At 38.7% G+C, this 22978-nt stretch overlaps 1 protein-coding gene and 1 long non-coding RNA gene across 2 annotated transcripts in view; one reads left to right on the forward strand and one right to left on the reverse strand.

The window, feature by feature from the left end:
* Positions 1–534: 534 nt before the first annotated feature.
* Positions 535–22978, reverse strand: part of MAN2A1 (mannosidase alpha class 2A member 1) — a 64672-nt gene continuing 42228 nt past the window's right edge. The window contains exons 13-22 of the mRNA XM_083403706.1: positions 14635–14800; positions 13049–13282; positions 12837–12959; positions 11474–11588; positions 10133–10266; positions 8891–9032; positions 8368–8501; positions 6289–6483; positions 4383–4493; positions 535–3436 (exon numbers count right to left, since the gene is read on the reverse strand). Coding sequence (XP_083259832.1) covers positions 3284–3436; positions 4383–4493; positions 6289–6483; positions 8368–8501; positions 8891–9032; positions 10133–10266; positions 11474–11588; positions 12837–12959; positions 13049–13282; positions 14635–14800 — 1507 coding nt within the window. The 3' untranslated portion in view covers positions 535–3283. The remainder of the gene's footprint in view (positions 3437–4382; positions 4494–6288; positions 6484–8367; positions 8502–8890; positions 9033–10132; positions 10267–11473; positions 11589–12836; positions 12960–13048; positions 13283–14634; positions 14801–22978) is intronic.
* LOC310660124 lies at positions 17848–21851 on the forward strand. The gene is made up of 2 exons (XR_014503217.1): positions 17848–18252; positions 18608–21851. It is a non-coding gene; the product is annotated as an uncharacterized lncRNA (long non-coding RNA).

Here is a 22978-nt window from a genome sequence, read left to right on the forward strand (position 1 = left end):
CCTAACAGTAACCCCTGATGTTACACTCTTACTGGCACAGACAGAAGAGCAACACAAACTGATGCTTTGGCAACAGAGAAATCTTTGGATTATATTGAATACTATTGCAACAGAAGGGATGCAACAGAAGGGATGCTGTGGGTTAAACCACAGAGCCTAGGGCTTGCCAATCAGGTTGGCAGTTCAAATCCCTGCAACGGGGTGAGCTCCCGTTGCTCGGTCCCTGCTCCTGCCAACCTAGCATGTCAAAGTGCAAGTAGATAAATAGGTACCACTCCGGCAGGAAGGTAAACGGCGTTTCCGTGTGCTGCTCTGGTTCGCCAGAAGCAGCTTAGTCATGCTGGCCACATGACCCGGAAGCTGTACGCTGGCTCACTTGGCCAATAAAGCAAGATGAGCGCCGCAACCCCAGAGTCGGTCACGACTGGACCTAATGGTCAAGGGTCCCTTTACCTTTTTTTTATTGCAACAGAGAAAGCCAGAGCTGAACATTTTATCTCTAAAATAGTGATCAAAGCAGCTCAACAAAAAAAGTTATCACATTTTTTTTATTAGCAATCTTGCATCACACACCCCGCCCCCAAAGATATAAAATCTTCCTAGGGAAATATATATATATATATGAAAACCTTTCAATTAAATCAGCTGGCTTCAAGGGACAGTATGAAAAAAATGAGACACAACGTAAAGGAATGTTAAAAATCCTTAGCATGGTGGAACTCCTGCAACAAGAAATTTAGATTCAGCTTTACATGATTGCTTTAAATGCACTGATTTCTTCCATTAAAAAAAATATGAACGTATGATAAATTGTTCTTAACATATATGGGCATCAAAACTGACATTAAAAAGTGTACAAGTTTGAAAAATGCTCACAGAAAATGCAAGGAATAAAAACAGTAAATCCTGATTTTTTCTTTCCTTAGATTAGTATGAACTGGACTGCAATTTTGACAACTTTATATTGAATTAATTGCCATTGCCTTAGCTTTCAAGGCATTAGCTTTCAGACAAGAATTATTTTGAATTAATACAAACGTCTGCTGGTTAAGGAACATTCAGGCATGATTGTACAGCCAATGAAAAATAAATGAGTAAAAAAAAAAGGCTGCAATCCTATGCTTGCTAACTAAGAAGTTTAGGCTGCAATCCTGAACACACTTACAAGGAAGTAAGTCCCATTTAACGCAACTTCCAAGTAGACATGCATTTTAATGTACTTACGCAAAAGGATTTCTGAGGGAACATGCCGTAAGACTGGGCTGTAGGTCTAGTCACATGAAACATTATTTGGAAGAATGTTTTACAATTAAACAGACTACAATTCATTGCATCTTTTTTATTTTTCTGCATTTTAACCTTTTGAAAAGCTTTTACTCCCTTAAGAACAATTAGAGGCTTCCAGTAAATATTTCCCACTTATGGACATCATAAAACTGAAAAAGTAGTTACAGGAATGTTCTGCTGGCATTTAAGGATTTCATCTAAAGAAAAAGTATTCATTTTTTATGTTTATTGCATAAAATGATTCATTTATAGCTTCTTAATACTCTTCCACTGTACTATTTTCCCCCAACAGGTCACATGAAATTGTGTGAATACAAAAAATGAAATAGGGAATCTATATAGTGTCCTCTGAAGAATGCTTTCGAAACATGAAAATTATAAAAGAATTTAATGTCATTAAGATGGGAAATGTGCCTGGATACCAACATGGCATAGATCAGATTACTACAGTACAAAAACGTGTGACTATAAAAGCCATTTCCCCATTAAAATATTAGTTTCAGAGGAAATTATGTATCAGCAAAACTAAAAAAAGGTGAAGGTTAAAGGAACTGGAATCATACAGAATTGCAATTTACAGTGCATTCCTACATATGTCTACACAGGAGCAAGTCCCATTGGGTTCAATGGAACATGCCCCTAGGTGTTTATAGGATTGCAGCCTTTACTGGTTGCCAATAGTAAACAGTAACTTTATTTAGGGAAGTGGAACTTTTAAATCCCCATGGCTTCAAGAACTCAGTGTAAAATACTGGAGGCAGAAATACTGAGGAATAGCATCTTCAGAAATATGTAACAAACATTAGCAAAATAAGCATGGACATTTAAGTTTGTACAGTGACATTTAAAAAATATAGGCACATGATTCTCAATGCACTGTTTGCTACAATATACATGGCAAGGCAGCTTTTGCACACCTTTAAATTTATGTGTATGTTGCAGTTTAACTGATAGATGAATTTTACAGTATCATTTATTCTTCCATTGTTTGAATTCATTACATCATTTTCTACATTCAATTAGAGCATTCAGACCACCACCACCAGAACAAATTTGGTGCAGGAGAACGGAATGTACCCACCACTGTCAAATAAAAAATATGTGTTTTAATGTCCTTCCCCCTTCCCCCCCAAAAAACACTACATGGACACCAATAGAGTAACAAGATGTATCAAAAAATAAGGCACATTTATTTTGATATTGAAATATTGAAATAGAAAAAGGCTTTCAGAGAGCATTAGTATCCAAATGTTCTGTAAAAAAATCTTGTATTCATGAAATTAAAGACTTAACTTTCCTTACTCTTCATAATGGAGTAATTGCACATATCCCAATGTGTCAAGTAACGAAACAGAAGTTTTGTTTGACATTTCCAAGAAAGATGAAATCTAAAATTCCGGAATTTTAACTTCTGCCACTTCAAGATGGTAGGACAAGTGATTATAATTTTCCACACTTCTCAAAGGCTCTTGGATTTCACTCTACGGCTAGAGTGGGATAAATGCAGACTCCATGTGGAACAAAATTGTAACTGTCGCTTATAGAAGTCTTTACAAGTATTTGGACAATAGCTTTGCCAGAGCATATTCAGGGTTTTAATTCCAGACTGTACTATCTGGGATTTCAACAATATGTAATTATTTAAGACCCAATTACAGATCAGAAAACCATTTAAAAATCAACAGTCCCAACCTTTCAAACACAAAATCATAAACTTAGAAGCCATAAACTAACATTTAACCTGAGATTCACTATGTCGATGAAAATATCCTTTGTTTTTCTTCCACTTCTTATACTGATGTTGGCATTTTGTTAATAGTAAAGTTGCTTGCTTGCATCATGGCTTTTTACTGTGCTGGAGATCAAATAAATTCTAGAGTGAATGTACTGTCACAGTATCCAAGAAGCTGGAATAGAAATGTGCTTCTTATTGCACACCAATCTTTGAGAAAAGTTGCAGATTCTTCTTTAGCATTTGAGTTCTAAAGGTCAAGTTTCATCTCAGCTGAATTCTGTATGTGTTTATCTCCATAGGACTCATACTGATTTCACTAATGTTTCTGGCATCTGGAGGTGAATGCATCAAAGATAAGGATGTAGGTATAAGACTTCCCACATGGAACTTGTTAAAGAGTCTGTGCACCTTTAGCTGGAGAAGTAAAAAATATCATTATTTACAACACAGAATTGGACATGAATTTTAACTTCACTCTTTTAATGATTTCCCAACTGAGTTCCTCGTAAGTAGATTCTAACTAGGGCTGGGCGAAATATGGATATATCGTCCAAAACTGGCTTGAAGTTCACATCGTGAAAACCGTTTCATAATACAGTGGTGCCCCGCAAGACGAATGCCTCGCAAGACGGAAAACCCGCAAGACGAAAGGGTTTTCCGTTTGCAGAGGCGCTTCGCAAGACGAATTTCCCTATGGGCTTGCTTCGCAAGACGAAAATTGATGAAAATTTTCGGTGGGGGGTTTCGCTCCAAAACCCCTTTTTCTGAAGCGCTAAGCTGCTAAAAGCATTTTAGCAGCAAAACCGCTAATCCCTTAAGCCTTAAAAAGCCATTTTTAGCCCTTAAACTGCTAATAGCGCTACTCCGCTAATGGGCTTGCTTCGCAAGACGAAAAACCGCAAGACGAAAAGACTCGCGGAACGGATTCTTTTCGTCTTGCGAGGCACCACTGTATTTATAACCTGGCAATATATCACAAATCACAATGTGTGTGAGGGCTGGGCAATATCTGGCTTTCAAAATCGTGATATATCACTAACAAAACATCACAATATACCATGATGTCTGAAATAAGCATGGAACTATGCAGAGGTGAACAGGGCACTACAATTCTGCTCACTTAAGTGAACTGCAGGGTTGTGTTTCTCAAGCAGCAGTCCCTCATCATGCAACATGGGAGACGTCTCTTAAACTGAAGAGACTTTCAGGACTGGTTTGTGACATAGTATAAGAGCCTGCTACTCCAAGGAAAGAAGGTAGAAAATCCAATTAAGCAGGTCCAAGCCATTATCATAAGCAGCTGACTCAATCTCTGCCAACTTGTTTCTCTACTACCGTTTGAATAAATGTTGTAGAATACCTTTCCCTGAGTTGTAGAGCAGAGGAGGCCCAGGTCTGTGCTTGTGAACCTACAATCAAATCCCTTCCTGTGAACAATCAGGGCTGCTTCCTCAGATGGCCCAGAATCTGCCTGCAAAACAAAAGGAGAAATTGTGGGCAAATGGGGTGAGGAGGAGGAGGAGGAAAGAACTGTAGAGTCTGGGCAGAGGCACAAACTTTTGAATCGTGACTGAAACTGCTATGAAATTGACAAGTTACTCTGGAGCCCAACATTGCCTAACTTCACTGATTATTGCTATGATTTTAGACCTCAGTTATATGGCCATAACAGGTTCAGTCACATACATAATTTTAATTACTATATTAAAACTTAGAAGATTTTGGCATACATAACAGTTATATCCCCAAATGCATGTGTGCAGGAATACAGATGTTATCTGAAGCAGGTTATGGGCTAATAAACAGCTCAGTAAGATGAACAAAGCATCTGTTACTTTATATACCATTAGATTCACTTGGCAGTGGCACTAAAAACTAAGCCAGAAATTCAGGCAAAATAACCTCCCACATAACTAAAACAGTGCATTCAATTGTACAAAAAGGAAGTGTCTAAGCTTTTTTAGTTTTTGGGGTTTTTTTTAAGGATTCAGGAGCCTACAATGTTAGCAGGCACATACAATAGCTCTTCTAAAAGGCAAAAGATGGGAATACATGATAGGTGTGCAAAATATGTACATTTTTTTTGAAGCGGAACTCTCAAAACCCATGCTGTCAGCTACTAAATGACACTGAAAACACCATTAGAGAAATTTACACAAAGAGCCATCCATTACTAGTAGCCATTGACAGACGTATCCTCCGTGAAGCTGTCTAATTAAAGCCAATTAAAACTAGTGGCCACCGCCATATCTTATGGCAATAGAATGTTGTGCCCTGCACTGAAGTACATTTCGTATCATCTATCCCTTTAGATAGCAAAACAAATATGGCAGCAAACTTCAGCATGCCTACCTGTTGCCCATTAAGCAAGATTGTCTGCTTTTTTGTTAGGCTTTAGCTTTAAAATATTTGTATTCTAAAGGCCGCCCACTATCCACCCAGTGTGAAAGAACACTTCTCCCTTTATTTATTTAACAGGAGCATGGCTATTTTATGACAAGGCTTCATCACACCTTCCCTATTTTTGCGGGGGGGGGGGGGGATGCTACTGCTGAGAGAGAGAGAACAGAGGCAAATGTTATCTGGAAAAGTCTTTTGGTTCTTCTTGATTACCGAAATTCATCTTATTCTCTATCTAGTTTAAACCTGAGTATTTTAATGCTACTAATGAAAGATTGCAACATTTCGTAATTTCACATTGTCTTAAATATGTTGACGTTTATCATTCCAATAATATGCATCATTAGGAAGAGAAATCTACAATTTTATTGTTCCTTGTACAAAAATGATGGTTTGTGGTCTATAAGGAAGCAGACATTTATCACTCTCTACTTCAGTAGACTCACATAATGAAAGCCCATACGCAGCATACACAGAGTTATTGCCCATGGAAATTAATTCTGTTTGTGGTGTAGAAAAGAAGTGACTGCATCTATGAATCTAAATTCATGGAAGTACACGTCACAAGCTAGGTTGCAAAACATTGTAGGTAAGGAGCCGTGCATCTCAAGTAAATCATCCTAGTAATCAGACTCAAGCCCTTGGTCACTTCTCAAACTTACTTCTGCACTGCTCTTTGACCCCAGAGAGTATCATTAACAGTGTCAATAATGTCAGGCACATTTTATAGTGTTTAGGAGTAAAAGATGCTAAGACTGTACTAATTTCTTCAGAGACCCATTTCAGAAGTCTTGTAAAGGGGCTTTCTAGAAAGCAATATTTTTGAGTATACTGAAATAACTATTTCAAACTTATTTCAAGCTTACCTTTGATTGTATGGTTCTTAAGTTAACTATATTCATATCACAGGGCATGGATGACATTAATGGAGAAAAGGTATTCAACAGCGATGGGATGCCGATGTCTGCATAGGTAATCATTGGAATCAAAGGATGATTTATGAAAGATGATGTTATATGACTAAGGAGAGAAGGAAAGCTGACTGCCGATTTTTCTTCTTTCTATTAACAAAAAGAAAATAGTAGTAAGCTATTTTCAGTTGTGGTACATTGAACATATATGCATTCATTTAAGCTGATAAATGAACCCATGAATAAAACTAAATGGCATTTGGGACACAGGTAGCCAACAGTGTTTTAAAGTCAACAGTGCCCCCAAAAGATTACCATAAACAGACATACACTCTAGCGTCCAAAAGAAGTCACAGCACTGTTAGGGCACATACTTTAACCTATGGCACAGTAACAGTGGTACCTCGGGTTACATACGCTTCAGGTGACATACGCTTCAGGTTACAGACTCCGCTAACCCAGAAGTAGTACCTCAGGTTAAGAACTTTGCTTCAGGATGAGAACAGAAATCATGCTCCGGCGGTGCGGCAGCAGCGGGAGGCCCCATTAGCTAAAGTGGTGCTTCAGGTTAAGAACAGTTTCAGTAGTAGTAGTAGTTTGGATTTGATATCCCGCCTTTCACTCCCTTTAAGGAGTCTCAAAGCGGCTAACATTCTCCTTTCCCTTCCTCCCCCACAACAAACACTCTGTGAGGTGAGTGGGGCTGAGAGAATTCAGAGAAGTGTGACTGGCCCAAGGTCACCCAGCAGCTGCATGTGGAGGAGCGGAGACGCGAACCCGGTTCCCCAGATTACGTGACTACCGCTCTTAACCACTACACCACACTGGCTCTCTTCAGGTTAAGAAAGGACCTCCGGAACGAATTAAGTACTTAACCCGAGGTACCACTGTATGTGACTTGTGCAGTTTCTCTTTCTCTCATATAGAAGTGATTATACAGCATTTGGGAGTGCTTAGCTGATCTATTGGGGGTCTATATGCATATCCCAAAGGAACTGGTTCTTCATCCATACTCTCTGTGGGGGTCTTTTGCATCCCTCTGTCATGCTGGTTCCTGACGGATGACTGAACAGTGTGCTCTTTTAATCCAGAAGCAAACAGAGGTACCCTTTTCTTGGTTTACTGGGCTGTTTCTCTGTGTGTCTCATTTAACTAGGTAACCTGCTATACTCTGCCTATATCCAACATTTGTAGCACTATTTATGGTTTTTTCAGGCAGCGTTAATAAAGATTTTAAATTTAACTGCTACAACCTCAGACTTCCCTGGGGTCCCAGTATAATGATCTGTGACTACACCATAGACTGGAATGGTGTTTATCTTTGTCAAATCTGTACCACTTAAGACTGTGATAAATAAATACATTTAATTTACAGCAGCTTGGTTTGTACACTCAGGATGTTCTTTATGCACCCCTGTGAAAATTTGCTAAGTTGTGCATCTGTATGACTGTATGACTCTATAGTAGATAAAGTCATATGACGCAAAGCATGCTGCTGAAATATTTCATCTTAAGAGTAGTGTAGAGGACCAAATATTTAACTATTGTCACTGCTATCCCACTCCCAACAGTGAGCCTACTGTTGGTCCCCATTGCCTTTATCACCACAATCACTGTTTATTTCCCTATCCCTATTCCCTCCTTCTGCATGTAGAAGGCCCCATGTGCTCCCCTGCAAACCACAGGAGTCTTACAGTGATGCCTGGTGTCTACAGTTCTACAGATGGAAGAATCACCTTTCGCCCAACCCCCTTCCACCAGAATTTATTTGGACTTAGCGAGTGGCATTATAGCAACATATTCTTTCATATGAACTCCCTAAAACAGGGAAGAACAGAAAAACTTTATGACACACCATAGTCAGGTTCAATAACATAAATGAATCCATATTTCGAATACTGAAAGATTAATGTACTTATTTGAGATATGGAGAATCCCTTGGTGAAACGTTCTTATGATACATATACATGTATATATATTTGGAAGCTAATATTTAAGAAACTGAAATCAAGTTATTTGTAACACTTCTCCTACCATATCTGCTCCATTTCTTTTCTCCAACAGAATTCGGAATAGATTAGCTGTGATTTTGTTATCTTGTACACCTTGTCCTAAACCTCGATTGTCGTCCTGCATAAGTCGGCGATCCATGATGACCTCTAATTGGCCTAAAAACAAACATTCGTCTTATTTTTGATCCACCACTCAGCACTCTGTTAAAGTATCTAAAAATCATACTGCTACGAAAAGACAGACTACCCATTATTCTACATATACATAAAGGATAGAATTATTAACAGGTATACAAAATTGGGTGTCTTAAAACTCTCCTAACCCAAGATCTTTTGTCCAAAATATTCATAAACATTGCTCTATTTATATTAGTTTTTCCTCTAATGTTTTAGCAAGCACCTACATATCTTATCAACTATTCATAGAGCCTTGATTAGCCTTGGAGAATTCCATGGAACTTGCAGGGCCTTTGAGCTATGTTATGACCACAACATTGTTTACTTTCCAGCATAGTCAGTCTTTAAAACCTTCTAGTGTTACTTACCACTTTTTAAACTTGCAACGCCAAGAGACTGAGCAGAAAGAAGAGACAATCGTATCTTGCTATCCTGGACATAAGCCATTGTTGCCATTGGATAAATATTTGCTTGAAGAGGCAATTTGCTCATTGTCTGTCTAGGCTGAATCTAAATTATCAAATGTGACTTCAGTAAATTTCATTGATAATTTACATAAGACAAATAGAAAAATAGCTTTTGCTAAATGGTAATTGAATACAGTCGTACCTTGGAAGTTGAATAGAATCTGTTCCAGAAGTCCGTTTGACTTCCGAAACATTTGACTTCCAATGCGTGGCTTATGATTGGCTGCAGGAGCATCCTGCAGCCAACTGGAAGCTGCGGAATCCCCATCAGACATTCGGCTTCTGAAAGAACGTTTGAAAACCGGAAAACTCACTTCCGGTTTTCAATCGTCTGGGAGCCGAAACGTTCAACTCCCAAGGTGTTTGGGAGCTATACTTTCAGGCTTGCCCAATTTCTGTCTCTTTCCCTAAAACCAAGTTATTGATGACAGCCTATAAACAAGTTCTCTTTCTAACTAGTATTTTAACAAACAAACATCTGTATGCAACACAGCTAAATCTGTGGCAGCTCCCAGAGGAAAGTCACAGATTATAATCTCAGTGAAAGGGTGAACTGGTATAAGAGAAGGCGGTTAACAACTGGGTTTTTATTTCTCTTCATCATTTTTGAGATTCACTTGCTTTCTGCTTATCTTCTAATTTACCATGTGCAAGAGCTTGCATACATGTTGCTGAAAATACAGGGAGCTTGCCTGAGTGAGGTCTGCGGCATTCCACCATAGCTGTGGGTTCATCAGCAAGCATACTGATTGCACCAACCTCAGGTTATGCTAGTTGATAACTCCCTTTTAAAGGGAATGGAAGCACCTCTCTGCTGTTCTGACTTGGGAATCCAGATAAGGGAGAGAGACAAAACATGGGGACAGACATGGTATCATTAGTGGGAGATAAAAGGTGGAATTTTTTCATTAATGTCTGATAAAAGTGAGTGGAATTAAAAAAAAGGTAGAGGATGAGGAAGATGGGAAGATAACATAAATATTTTAAGATTTCCATCCAGTTTATAGAATTTTTTTTTAATTGTTACCATTTTTTTAAAAAAAAAACACCACTCCAATGAAAGATGAGAGTAAATGTAAACAAAAAGCCTCATCTAAAACATAGAACATAACCCCTGTGTTTAAATCAACATATGGTGTTTACCTGGTATCCATTGAGGTCAGTGTAAAATCTGTTATGGCTTTCTATGTCAGATGAAATCCGCATTGCAATCTCACGATTGTATTCTCCTCTAATGTCCACAATATTGGATACCTCAAGGGACTGACCTTCAAGCCCTAAATATAAAATGAGATTCAGTAATTTCCAAAGACTAGTCTGTCAAACCCATGATCCTAAGCAGTAAGGAACCAGTCAAGTGCAACATAAATTTGCAGCTCAATTGGAGCCACATAAAGAGGGGTTTCATAGATGCTTCTATCGGTTGTATCTCTAGAGCTGCATATCCCGCCTTAGAAGGGGACTGGAACCAAAGGAAAGATGTCAGAAGACGCCATCTTTTGCACATGATATATTTATTAATTCAACTGATTCCACCTTTGTTCCTCTTCAGAAGTAGTGTGAATTAAAGAATGAGTTGGGAAATTATTTATAATGAGTTTGGGGGGGGGGGGGGAATGTTTAGATTTACCTTCCACTAAAAAACCAGAGCCCTTTTTGTTGGGAATAACCCAGACAGAAATTCCCAGGGGCCAGAAAAGTTTTGTTTATGTATGGAACAACAACAGCCCGTGTTCTGTCAGCCCCCAAATGCAAAGTGAGCAAGGTCCCTTGTAAAGCGCACTGGCAACTTTAGAGGTTAGAATATGAAGAAAAACTTGCAGGTTTAACCCACAGAATAAGAGAGCAAGAAGAACGTATATTTAAAGAAGAATGGAAAATATTTACTGAATATATGGAGAATAATTGTACACAGCTGAAAACACTGGCAGCATTAAGATAAATTCAACAGAGTAAACAATATTTGATTGATGTAAAAGTGGAAAATTGACTTGAATGGTTATAGTAAATATGCAGGAAAGTATGATTTGTAATATGAACTATGGAAGGAGAAGAAGGGAAGCCATTGGATATTTTAAAGGTTGTATAATGTTTACCGTATATACTTGAATATAAGCCAACTTTTTCAGCAATTTTTTTATGCTGAAAAAGCCCCCCATGGCTTATACTGGAGTGAGGGTCCCTGGCAGAGGTTGTTGTCTATATCTATAGATATATAACTGTTAGTTGAAACCAGTTGAGATTCCCAAACACTTTTCAAAGGCACCACCACAAATAATGGATTACATTAATCTAAAGTAGGCTGAATAAATGTAGCAGATCAAAGAGTTCATTTCTGAACAACTCTCACTGCTGTTAACAAGTTTCTAAAATGGGAAACTGTAGGAAAGTCAACTGTATTCACATGCATTGAAACAAGACAATATTAAACCCTAAAAGAACTGGAACATTATTGCACAGCTAGATTTGCTAACAATACATTACCATGAACTTTGTAAAGTCGTACTGTGTGTGTCAAATGATGGAAAAAAGTAGTAACTTCAGAAAAGATCCTCCCATGTGTAACTCGTATGATAGGTGGGTCAGAGAAAACATAGGGCTGCAAAAAGACAAAAGCAAAATTATGTTAGTACTTTGAATCTTCACATTTCATTGTCTTGCTTAAGGGGGGGGGGCACTGTTGTTGCAACCCTTCAGAGGAGCTCCAAAAAGTAGGAAAAAGCATGTCCCTCACATATCCTCTTTCACCTCATCCGTGGAACGCCTTGAAAGAGCTCCAAGTTAAAATCGTACTTTGTATGAGAGAGATGGATTTTGGGCCACATTTATCTTGTCACAGATCCCTCAAGCTTCAACCAAGAGCTATATGAACAAAGGACGATTGTTATTCAACGACATCTGATCGCTAATTAAATAGATTCCCCCTTTCTGGCACAGCTTTTCATAAAATTGGAATATTTATTTATGGAAATCCCAAGAAAACTGGGAGATGGCCTTCTCAGCAACAGCAAGCCCCCTCCCCTTATAAATGCACAACCAGGAGCACATTTCAAAGGTCCTGATCACTCATTGGCTGCCGCATCTCCACCTGCCCCTCATCTGATGGAGGGCTGGGACAGGTGGTGTGGTTTGGGGGAGGGGGTAATGGCTTCATGAGTCAAGCAGCGACCCCTCCCAGACCTAATTAGGTCTGTGGGTTGGATGCTCCTCAATCCTGCTGTAGATCCCCATTTCAAAAATGTTTTGTATCTGCAGTTTATCTTCAGTTAAAAAAGAAGGCCCATTTCACTATCTACTTCAATATTTTAGGTTGGCTGTGCAGTTGCCCTTCCACAAATGGAAAGCTTCCTTCCATTGATGGAAGAAGCTGTGGAGTACAAGACAATTCCCCCTGATTTCCTCACATCATCTCTTACAACCTAGTTCTCCCAATCCCTAAGGGTATGTTTTCAAGAAACACAAAGGGGCCGCAGCAAGAAGGCGTAATCAGCAAAAATCACCCTGCCTCTGTTTCTTCCAATAAGAGCATATCTGGGTTAAGTCCATATTTTTTTTTAGTGATACCTATATAACACAAGTAGTGATAAAAATGTTCTGAATCAGATCTCAGTTTACCACTAATGGATAGCTAAATGAGCACTGACTCTCAAGAGATTCATCCTCCTTTCTTCCCAGTCAGTCATGGCTCACTTTTCTCAATCCAGTGCTCTTCTGGGAGGTCACAACATCTATTTCAAAAGTGGGGGAAGTTTTCCACCAGCAGAAGGGTACCTCTGGATCAAAGTCAGTATATACACTCTTCCCTGCTTTCCTCAATATAGTCCAAACACAAGCCTATTATTATTACCTTGGCGTCTCCATCCGGTAAGAAGAGATAAGCCCCACTCTTATCTCGGTTACTTGTAGTCCCATACCAAACAAATTCCATCTTGACACGGTGATTTTTATTATTCTCTTTTGTATTTACTTTCTAAAGGAATAACAACAACAACAACAACAATACTGTTATTCCAATTTCTTTCAATATCAAAATATTTTCAAATAGTTAAAAATACACACCTCAAGAAGCCCAGAATTCCCAGAGAACCAGACTTTCATGTAAGAGTTCTCCAGCATGATCTCATCCAGAGCATTCTGTATCTCTTTAACGTTGAAAACTCTATAGGGCTTGACTAGCTTAGCTTTGTCGTTATGATAGAGATTATAGTCCGCCAATGCAGCTTCAGAACTCAGACCCTCCAGCAGCTGGTAAACTCCAAAACCCAAGGGTGGTATACGAACCAAGAAAGAAATCTGTTAAGTGAAGGCAAAGAAAGGTTATTTTTCCAATATCAAGAGCTGACATCTAAGTGTAAACAAAATTATTTGGTCCCCAAAGGATGACTTACACCAAGATCCTAAACTCACAACTGTGCTAGGAACTATTTTCTAATCAAAGCCAACATCCTTGTTATGAACAGACATGTGAAAATAATGGTACTCAAGAGAGCTAAATCTCATTTAGCAGGATTCTTTTCAGTTTATTAAATCCATGCTTTCCCCACAATAAAGCAGAACCTAGGACACAATATTAGCTACAATAGCTGCCTTTCAAATAAACTGCGTTCAGTCAAAGATTCCACTACATCAATTTATCCTCATTTTCTTCTATTCTAAGAAATTCAAAGGTAATGATGCAATCAAATTCTTCTACGTTTGAGAAACTTGAGGAGCAATGAATCAACAAAAAAATATTTTGGAGCAACAAACCATCCTTGTTTTAATCACTGCATGTCCTCTTACTTGAATATATAAAGAATATTAAAAGCATTGCAATGCTTTTCTTTAAAGCTGTTTCACACAAGTAAAGACGCTTACTTATATTTCAAGCAAGAGACAGAAAGGGAAATCAAGAACAGTTATTTTCTGCATGCTCAAACACTACAGCTGCAACCCCTCAGTAGGTTTCGTGTACTTCAGCAGTTGCAGGGGGGCAAATGTTTTCATTTGAACTTTTAGGAAACTGTTACAAAAAGCATAAGGATTATAGCAGGAAAAAAATCTTGATGGATATTCCACAGAATTTTATGAGATTGGAGAGCCAAGAGAATTTGAAAGAAAATGCAACCTGGATTCTCCTTTCTCAGAGAGACAAACAAAATAACTTATTTTATGTTCAGAGAATTGTTAACTTCAAACTTACACATTCTCCTCTGACTTCTCACCACCAGGAAAAACATAATTAAACTAAACATTTGAAATGAAAAATTGATTTTTTTTTTGTCACTTTGGAACTATAACCTGGATTAAAAGAAAGCTTTAGTAGGACTACAATCCTATACCAAATTTCTTAGGAGCAACCTCCAAGAATTTACAGTGAGTTTACTTCCAAGTAAACACGCATGCTGTAGTAATTTTATGCACCTTCCAAGTCTCAAATGCATAGGCATCTCATTATTATTTATAAAGGGGACGACAATAATCAAATCCCAAAGTTAAAATTATCACTTTTATGCTTTAAAAAAATTCCCAAATACATTATTTAGCAACAGTTGTAGATGACTGAATTCCCTTTTTTTTTTGTCATTTGTACTGCTGCTTCCCACATACAAAATATCCACATGCTTGTTCAATACACGTTCATAGATGTATTACAAATAGCTTGCCTGGTATGCATCATATGTTATTTTAGCAGCTCCATCCCATACTGCGGTAAGCTGGACCACAACTGGTCTTCCAGAAGGAGACAATACTTTAACTCGAGGTGTATTCACGTAGACTGAAACCACTGATGAGCGTTCTTGTTCTGTAGGATTATAAATCAAAAGGTACCTGCAAGAAATGTTGCCAGATCTTTACAAAAACAAAGTTATTTGATCAAAGACTTCTTTTTTCACCTGAATTACCAAGATAGGAAGTTATACCAAGAAAACATTAAAACAAAAAGAATACATGGGCACAATGCATCTAGATGCACAATACATCTAATATGCTAGCTAGATATTAAGAGTTTTTCTTTTAAGAACACTTTTGAAGAGAAAATACTGAAAAGTTCTTGGCAAATCTTTTTCAGATAAATCTATTCATTTACCAGTCACCTGAAGTGTTTCATGTCTAGAGCCTCAAAATACAGTTTAATATGGTGTGTATATTCTCTTAAAAGCATATATAACTTGTTGAAATTACTTTATATCATTGGGTTGGGTTCAAATGAGCTTCCTCTGTTGGAGGAAACATTTGAGATCTATCTGCAAAACACTGAAAATCACCCAACAAACGAAGCCAAGTATTGTAGCTGAACATCTGGACAGTTGCAATTTCTTAGCCCAAACCACAAGCAATTAGTATAGAATGAAACGATGCAGCTATATCTTAAAATATGCATTCACATAAATTAAAGAGGGGGAAAACTGTTGGAATATAATGAAAGCACTGGCATACATTTTATCAATTTCTGTTCTTACATTTTCTACCACACTACTTTGTCTCAGTTACTTAACTTCCTAGGTGATTTCTTGCGGGAGCGCATTTGTAAGCATCTAAGAGACATGCAACTCACGTGTGACCGCGTATACATGCAGTGACGGGAAATAAATAATACAATTCAAACCAGGAAGGAGTCTTTGTGGCTCACAAAAAGACCAACCCCAGAGACCGAAGAGGGTATCAGTTAAGGTGGAGGAAGCCCTGAAGAGACTGAACTTTGTTTATGCTGCTCAGCCTCCCCGCCTAACAGCTGATGTGTGGGGTAGTGCAGCCGCCGCTGCCACCACTTTCCCACGCATCCCTCCAGCCTCCTGCCAGCTCCACAGCTTCAATTCTAGTTTTTGGATAAAGCATCCCCCCCCCCCCAGTATGGATTGAGGAGAGAGTGGCAGAGATGGCATTTAAACTTCACACAACTTCACTTATGCAAGCACGGGCCTGCAATGTAACCCCTACATAAGTGGGGAGATACCTGTACTAGTGAAACTTATCACAACGACGTGGTTGTATATATGCACCACCCAGTTTTTCATCTCACCACTAGGAAGTACCAGCATGCCTTAAGTCTTGACCTTCTCAAGGTTTATTCTGTTCTCTGTACAAGAGAACATATCCTATTCATTCAAACGTAGAACTACAGTTGTCTCTAACTTTACATGAGCTGCAACAAATTATGAGACACACCGCTTGCACTTCAACAGTTCAATCTAAGACACAAATATTAAAAATGATGACATAAAATTTTCTATGGGGAAAAAATGGCAGGAAATGTATTGGGTTTTTTTCCATATTATTTTTATGTAGTGTAAATTCAATGTCCTTCATAGACATAGCCAGCATAGGCTTGAATAGACTATGTAGATGCTTGATTCTGAGATATATTATTATTAATTATGTGGTGTCATCTATGTACATGGTACTTTCCAAGGAATAGGAGAACAGATTCCTACCTCAAAGTTCCCTCTAATCTCTCTGAATTTTAACGTCTGTTAATAATAATAATAATAATAATAATAATAATAATAATAATAATAATATTTTTATCCCACCCTTCTGGCTGGTTTCTAGGCAGCTTACAACATATGTAAAACATAATAAAAACATCAATCTATAAAATCCTCCCTGACTATCTGACAGGTAGTTGTTTATTTCCTTGACATCTGAAGGGAGGGCGTTTCACAGGTAGAAGGCGCCACTACCGAGAAGAATTTCACAACAGAAATTCAGGCCATATAAGAACTTAATTCTATCTATCTATCTTCTTCAGCATAGTGTCTTTAAGAGATATTGATACAAAAGGAAAACCAAGTGACAAGTTGTTATTGTTTCCACCTAATCTGAACAGCAATTTAAAAATAGCTGCTAATTGAAATTGTCCTTGAATCTCCAAGCAGTGCAGATGTGGAAGTCCTATGTCAGATTAAAAACAAAGATGCACATGAACAGGAAGTTGCAATGCGGAAATATTATCCAAAGCCACTCTCTGGTGGGGGAAGGTCAGAGAATAATTTAATGATAAATGTACCTAGAACCCCCAAAAGTTGAGGTCAACCAAACTCAACCATGTATTAAAATGTAACTGGGGAATAAACAAAAGGGAAGGTGAAAGAGGAAATTAGGAGTCCAATAAGAAGAGGAAACTTATATTGTGATTTTAGTCAACAATTAAGCCCGCAATTTGGGAAATGAAAACACCATGCAAACAACAGGGCGCGCCCTGTCAATTTCAGGTACACAATTGTGTGTTTTACATTTATGACTAATACAGCTCTGCGATACTATTTTAAAAGCTTTGCATCAGTTCCATCACTTAAAACACCATGTCACCTGTAACAAGATAGATATCTACAATAAAAATCAAGACACCACACTCACAAAAGACTCTACTTCACTCATACTATGTAGCACAGCACAACATCCACCCATGTGGAAAGACAAATGCTAGATGTAGCCCACCCACAAAAAAAAACAACAAGCATGGAGGCAGGTTTACTGAAGGAGGCTTTCCGTACCATCTAAAAAGGTCCCGTTAAAACTGGACTTAAGACAAGAACTCGGAGAAACTGAACATCTACCTCTGTTTCAGAGGCAATAGGCAGCTGTGCTGCTCTCACCATTCAGAGCACTTCTTTGTGGCACTGCCTCAGGGTCTATTGCTGGAATTGATTTCTTCCTTCAAAAATTTAAAATTGCTCTCCTGTTTCCATCAGCCAGAAAGACCCTGAAGAAAAAAATTTCCAGTCAGAACATTTTACCCCAGATTCAGTAGTGAGGCTCGGCCTAGTCCATCATTAAAGTGCTCTCCAAAATGCCAATGACTCCTCACACCACTAACTTTTCTCTGACTCTTAACTGCCACATTCCACGAAAAATAACTCTATTCTGGAAGGTACCTGAGCTTTGGGCTCATGCACTAAAACTGGTGGCGGCCACCATTAAGAGTTTTCACGAACAAAAAAGTGCCCCTTATGAAGTCTTAGGGGCATTAGCAGTACAAGCAAATGAGGTCATAAAGATCTGACTGCCCACACACAATAGTAACAGAACAGACGTTCTCAATAAGATTACCAAAGAACATTTTCCAGAGACAGATGCCACCACCTGCTGCTCTTAACCTTTTTCAAGAAAAACACTTACCTCTATAGTGCCAGAGATACTTTCAAGCAGAATTCATACATAAACATATGCCGGACATGGCATCATATAAATTGCAACTAGGATTAAATTTCATCAAATCTGCTCTGAAGCAGGAAAATTTAATGAAACTCCTTCAATGATATAGTACTGTATCTTCCAGCGTTTTGATTATTTTGTTGTTGTTGTTTAGTCGTTTAGTCGTGTCCGACTCTTCGTGACCCCATGGACCAGAGCATGCCAGGCACTCCTGTCTTCAACTGCCTCCCGCAGTTTGGTCAGACTCATGTTGGTGGCTTCGAGAACACTGTCCAACCATCTCGTCCTCTGTCGTCCCCTTCTCCTTGTGCCCTCCATCTTTCCCAACATCAGGGTCTTTTCCAGGAGTTTTCTCTTCTCATGAGATGGCCAAAGTACTGGAGCCTCAGCTTCAGGATCTGTCCTTCCAGTGAGCACTCAGGGCTGATTTCCTTAAGAATGGATGTGTTTGATCTTCTTGCAGTCCATGGGACTCTCAAGATTATGATTATGCAACAGCCAAATAGTTTATTGTGATGATGATTATAATAGTAGTAATTATTATTATCATTATTTCTTCAGTGGTCACAAGATATAGAAATAAAGTGCAAGTTTGATAAAAAGGCAAATGTCTGCCTCTGAGAAAGCGAAGATGCTCTACTGTTAGGTGACCATGAATATTAATGTAAGGTAATATGCAACCTCACACCCAAAATCTCATCTCTCAAAGCCTTAGCATATAAGTCAAAAGCCATCAATATGAATGTTTTTAATATCTCTGCCAAAAGTAGGGGGGGGGGGGAACCTGAATAAGAGCTAATGTATTTAAACTCAAAAACGATGTCTACAGAGAAAGAAATAATAATAAAGTCCAAACTTGAGCAGGTTTCTCAAGCAAATTGTACAAGGGAAAATCGAAGTAGCATTACAAAATCTGTTCTACTACATGTATTTCCTTCCATCAACATGTATGCAAAACAAGAGACTAATGGCCAAAAAAAGAACCGCCATGACAACACTCCTTCATGGAACTGAGCTGAGGCCTAAAGGCTTTCATATGCACACCCCACATTATTTTGCCCAATCACACTGCAAATATGATACACAATTCAGGGGATGAGATTGGGCTTTTGAGCATTGACAGCAATATTATAACCAATATTCATATACTACTTACATTCATATAATATATGAATTTAAGTCCTAAATGGCTTAGGATCTAAATATTTGATGGGTTGTCTGCTCCCATATAAGGGACGCGGGTGGCGCTGTGGTCTAAACCACAGAGCCTAGGGCTTGCTGATCAGAAGCTCGGTGGTTCAAATCCCTGCGATGGGGTGAGCTCCTGTTGCTTGGTCCCTGCTCCTGCCAACCTAGCAGTTCGAAAGCACGTCAAAGTGCAAGTAGATAAATAGGTACCGCTCCGGCAGGAAGGTAAACAGTGTTTCCGTGCGCTGCTCTGGTTCGCCAGAAGCGGCTTAGTCATGCTGGCCACATGATGTGGAAAAACTGTCTGCAGACAAATGTCGGCTCCCTCGGCCAGTAAAGCGAAATGAGCGCCACAACCCCAGAGTCGTCTGCGACTGGACCTAACGGTCAGGGGTCCCTTTACCTTTACCTGCTCCCATATAAGATTTCCTGAAAATGACAATCAGGTGAGTATGCCCTCTTAATGGTGCTAAATTTGCATTATGAACTAAGAGTGTGAGTGTGTGTTCTCAGCACCTTTTGGGGGAATTTTCTCTCCTCACAGATCTGACAGGCGCCAACCCTGGTGGGTTTTTGGTGCCAGTTAAAAACCATTTTTATATACTCAGGCTTTGGGCAGAACTGGTTGTGGGGGTAGGCAGCTTGTCCCTGCTGGAATCACTGGTATGTGATATGTGATTATGGGTTTATGTCAGGCATAGACAAACTCAGCCCTCCAGTTTTTTTGGGGGGACTACAACTCCGATCATCCCTACCTAACAGGACCAGTGGTCAGAGATGATGGGAATTGTAGTCTCAAAACAACTGGAGGGCTGAGTTTGCCTATGCCTGGTTTATGTTATTAATTCTCGGTATTTTGCATTTGTTTTTATACATTGTGCCCTACTTTGGGATTATTTTAATAAACAGTGGGCTAAATTGCCAAAACAAACGATTCAAATATCTCATCAATCACGTTATATTCCTGTGCATACCATCTTCATGTTTTATGAGATAGCAGTATATACTTTTATATTTAAAAATAACATTCTCCATTTAATCCTTTATGTCTAACCATTTTCTATAATCCCAGTAGAAGCAGAAGCACTTTGCACTCAAAACTCTAAATTCTCATCTACTTCATAATTTACTCCAAAAGCCATCCTGCATCTCTGCCAGTTCCACAAATACTTCAAGATCCATGATCCATTGATGACAAAAGTGCATGCAAATCTGCCAATTTTTTTAACTCCACAGAAAATCTCTACCACAACGCTACATGCTCTGGTGGATTTTACAAGGGAAAATGAAGCAGCACTAAAAATGCCGCTCCATTATATGAAGCAATCACAATAATTATTTAAATGAAAGCATCCACTTAGAGGTGACAATATAGCACAGCATAGGTACACTTCAATAGTTTTATTTAAGTTTGTCTCTTCAAACAAATTTTAATTAGGCAAAGGTTACCTTTATTTTTTTACATCTGTTTGTATTTACTGTTCATAGCTACTCTAAATAAGATTTGGTGTTCAACCTTACCACTACACTCACAAGCAATAAATACTTTCAGCTCAATTTAATCTTTCAACTACCAACTGAGTCTCTGAGACAGAGCCAGAACAAGCAATAATGAGTCCGTGGCGCAAGTGCTCTAGACCCCAATCCTGTTAAATTCACCTTTTCCTTTGCTCCTCTCATCTCTCTCAAACATCCTCCCCTCCCTGCTAACAATCTTAAGAGCAACTCTGTTCTGATCAGATCTCTAAATTCTGAAGTCACTGGGTTTTTGTTTTCCTCTATGTAGCCACAAAATGATTACAAAACTTGAGTGCTAACCCCCACACTCTCAACATGTTCCTGAACTGAGTTCATCACTCACTTCTCTCAGGTACACAAAACTCCCGTGGTTCTAGGCACATTTTGCAACATAGAACTTCATTAGGGTGAGCAGTTTTTGAGTTCTGGGTGCAGTACTGCGACTAAGATTTCAGATTAAAACTGCAGAGTGGAAGGGAAGGAGGGCCTTTTTCTACCTCCCCACTTCCAGCTGCTCTCTGAAGACTGGGGAAGAGACCCTCTTAGAGGGGTGGGCAGGGGAAGGACTAGACCATGTGAAAAATGATTGTAATATTTTAGCAGCAATTCATTCATTTTCAGCTTTGTATTCTTGTTATTAAAAAAAGTGCGCCTGGACATTCTGTTGTTGAACCCATAACCTAGATTTAAGGAGCCATTTAGCTCCTAGTTTTCATATCTCTGTTTCTAATACTTCACAAACACTCATGGTTGGTGAACATATGCTGCTGTCTCTATTCTTTCACCTATTTTCCTTATTAGGCAGTAGAAAATAAAGCATAGTATTTTTCATAGTACAGGTGGTTCTGTTAAACTAGTATGTTGCCTTGCTGCTGACCTAATGTCATAAACCACAACAAGGTGAGGACTCCGAGCAAACCCAATGAAATCAATGCACTTAAGTGTACCGATTTCAATGTGACTACACAAAGTACGTAGGTTAGATATCATATCACAGCTTGGGTGATAACCTATGGGGGGGGGACTACTAATGGCAGCAAATGGCAATACATTAAGGTCGGGTTGATTTTCAAAGTTATGTTAGGACTCTTGCAGCCTGAAGAGGCAGAACACACACCCCAAAATGGCAAGATCTATAGGTAACCTGTAAGAAACTGAGTATGTCACAAGCTGTATGTCGTCTACCACAACCACCATGTATAAATATCAGCTAAATAAACAAGCATGAGCCTGAGAAAGATTTATTTATCAGCTGAATTCAACAGTAAAAATATTTCCTGAAAAATCACAACAAAAAGCCTACAAACAGTATCTGATTACACACAAGTCTGGAAGGGGTAAAGCAAAGAGAGGCACTGGAAGAAATCCGATTAAAAGTAAAGATAGCACAGACCTCTGCCTGCTCTCTCCTGACGAGTTATGACGATTCCTAGACTTTTGGACCTTTGCTGCATTTATTTATTGTAGTACAGTGGCCAAGGGCATAAATTATGAGATGAAGGTTCTTGATTTCAAGCTCAAGTTTTTAATAAGGAATAATAAAGTTGTGCAAGCTTAGAAGACCATTGTAAGAAATGGTGAAAAATGATATTGGAAGTACTATCAGCACACTGAGTAAAATTTGGTGAATACAATCCAGTGTACACCCACTAAAATTAATGGACCTAAGTTAGTCATGGTCATTAATTTCAATGGGTGTACTCTGAGTAAAAGTTAACTTTTATATTTATATAGTACACTGCAGTATATTTTACCCTTCTTAAGAAGTCAGAAACATGTACCAAATTTTTAGCCATACCTTTACAAACTTTTACAGAATCCCAAAGCCTAATATAATCTTTTCCAACATTTAAAAAAAATGTCCTAAGCACTTTTCTTCAAATGTATCAATGATTTCTGCAAATATTACAATTGTGGTAAAAGAATCAATAGGCGACATTCAAAGGTGTTTCCCACTTGTGGAATTAATATCCACTCTCCTAATGGGACTTCTTTCCCCTGCAGCCCCAAAATTTGGTCTTGCCCTGGCTCCCACTCTCAGACAAAAGACTCAGAGGACTCTCAGCTCAGGAAATCCCAAAGAATTTATTGATAAATCAGCACACAGTCTCAGTATCAGCTCTAAGTACAGAATACATCCTTCAT

The sequence above is a fragment of the Podarcis tiliguerta genome (genome assembly GCF_965153285.1).
Source record: "Podarcis tiliguerta genome assembly, chromosome: 11".
NCBI lineage: Eukaryota > Metazoa > Chordata > Lepidosauria > Squamata > Lacertidae > Podarcis > Podarcis tiliguerta.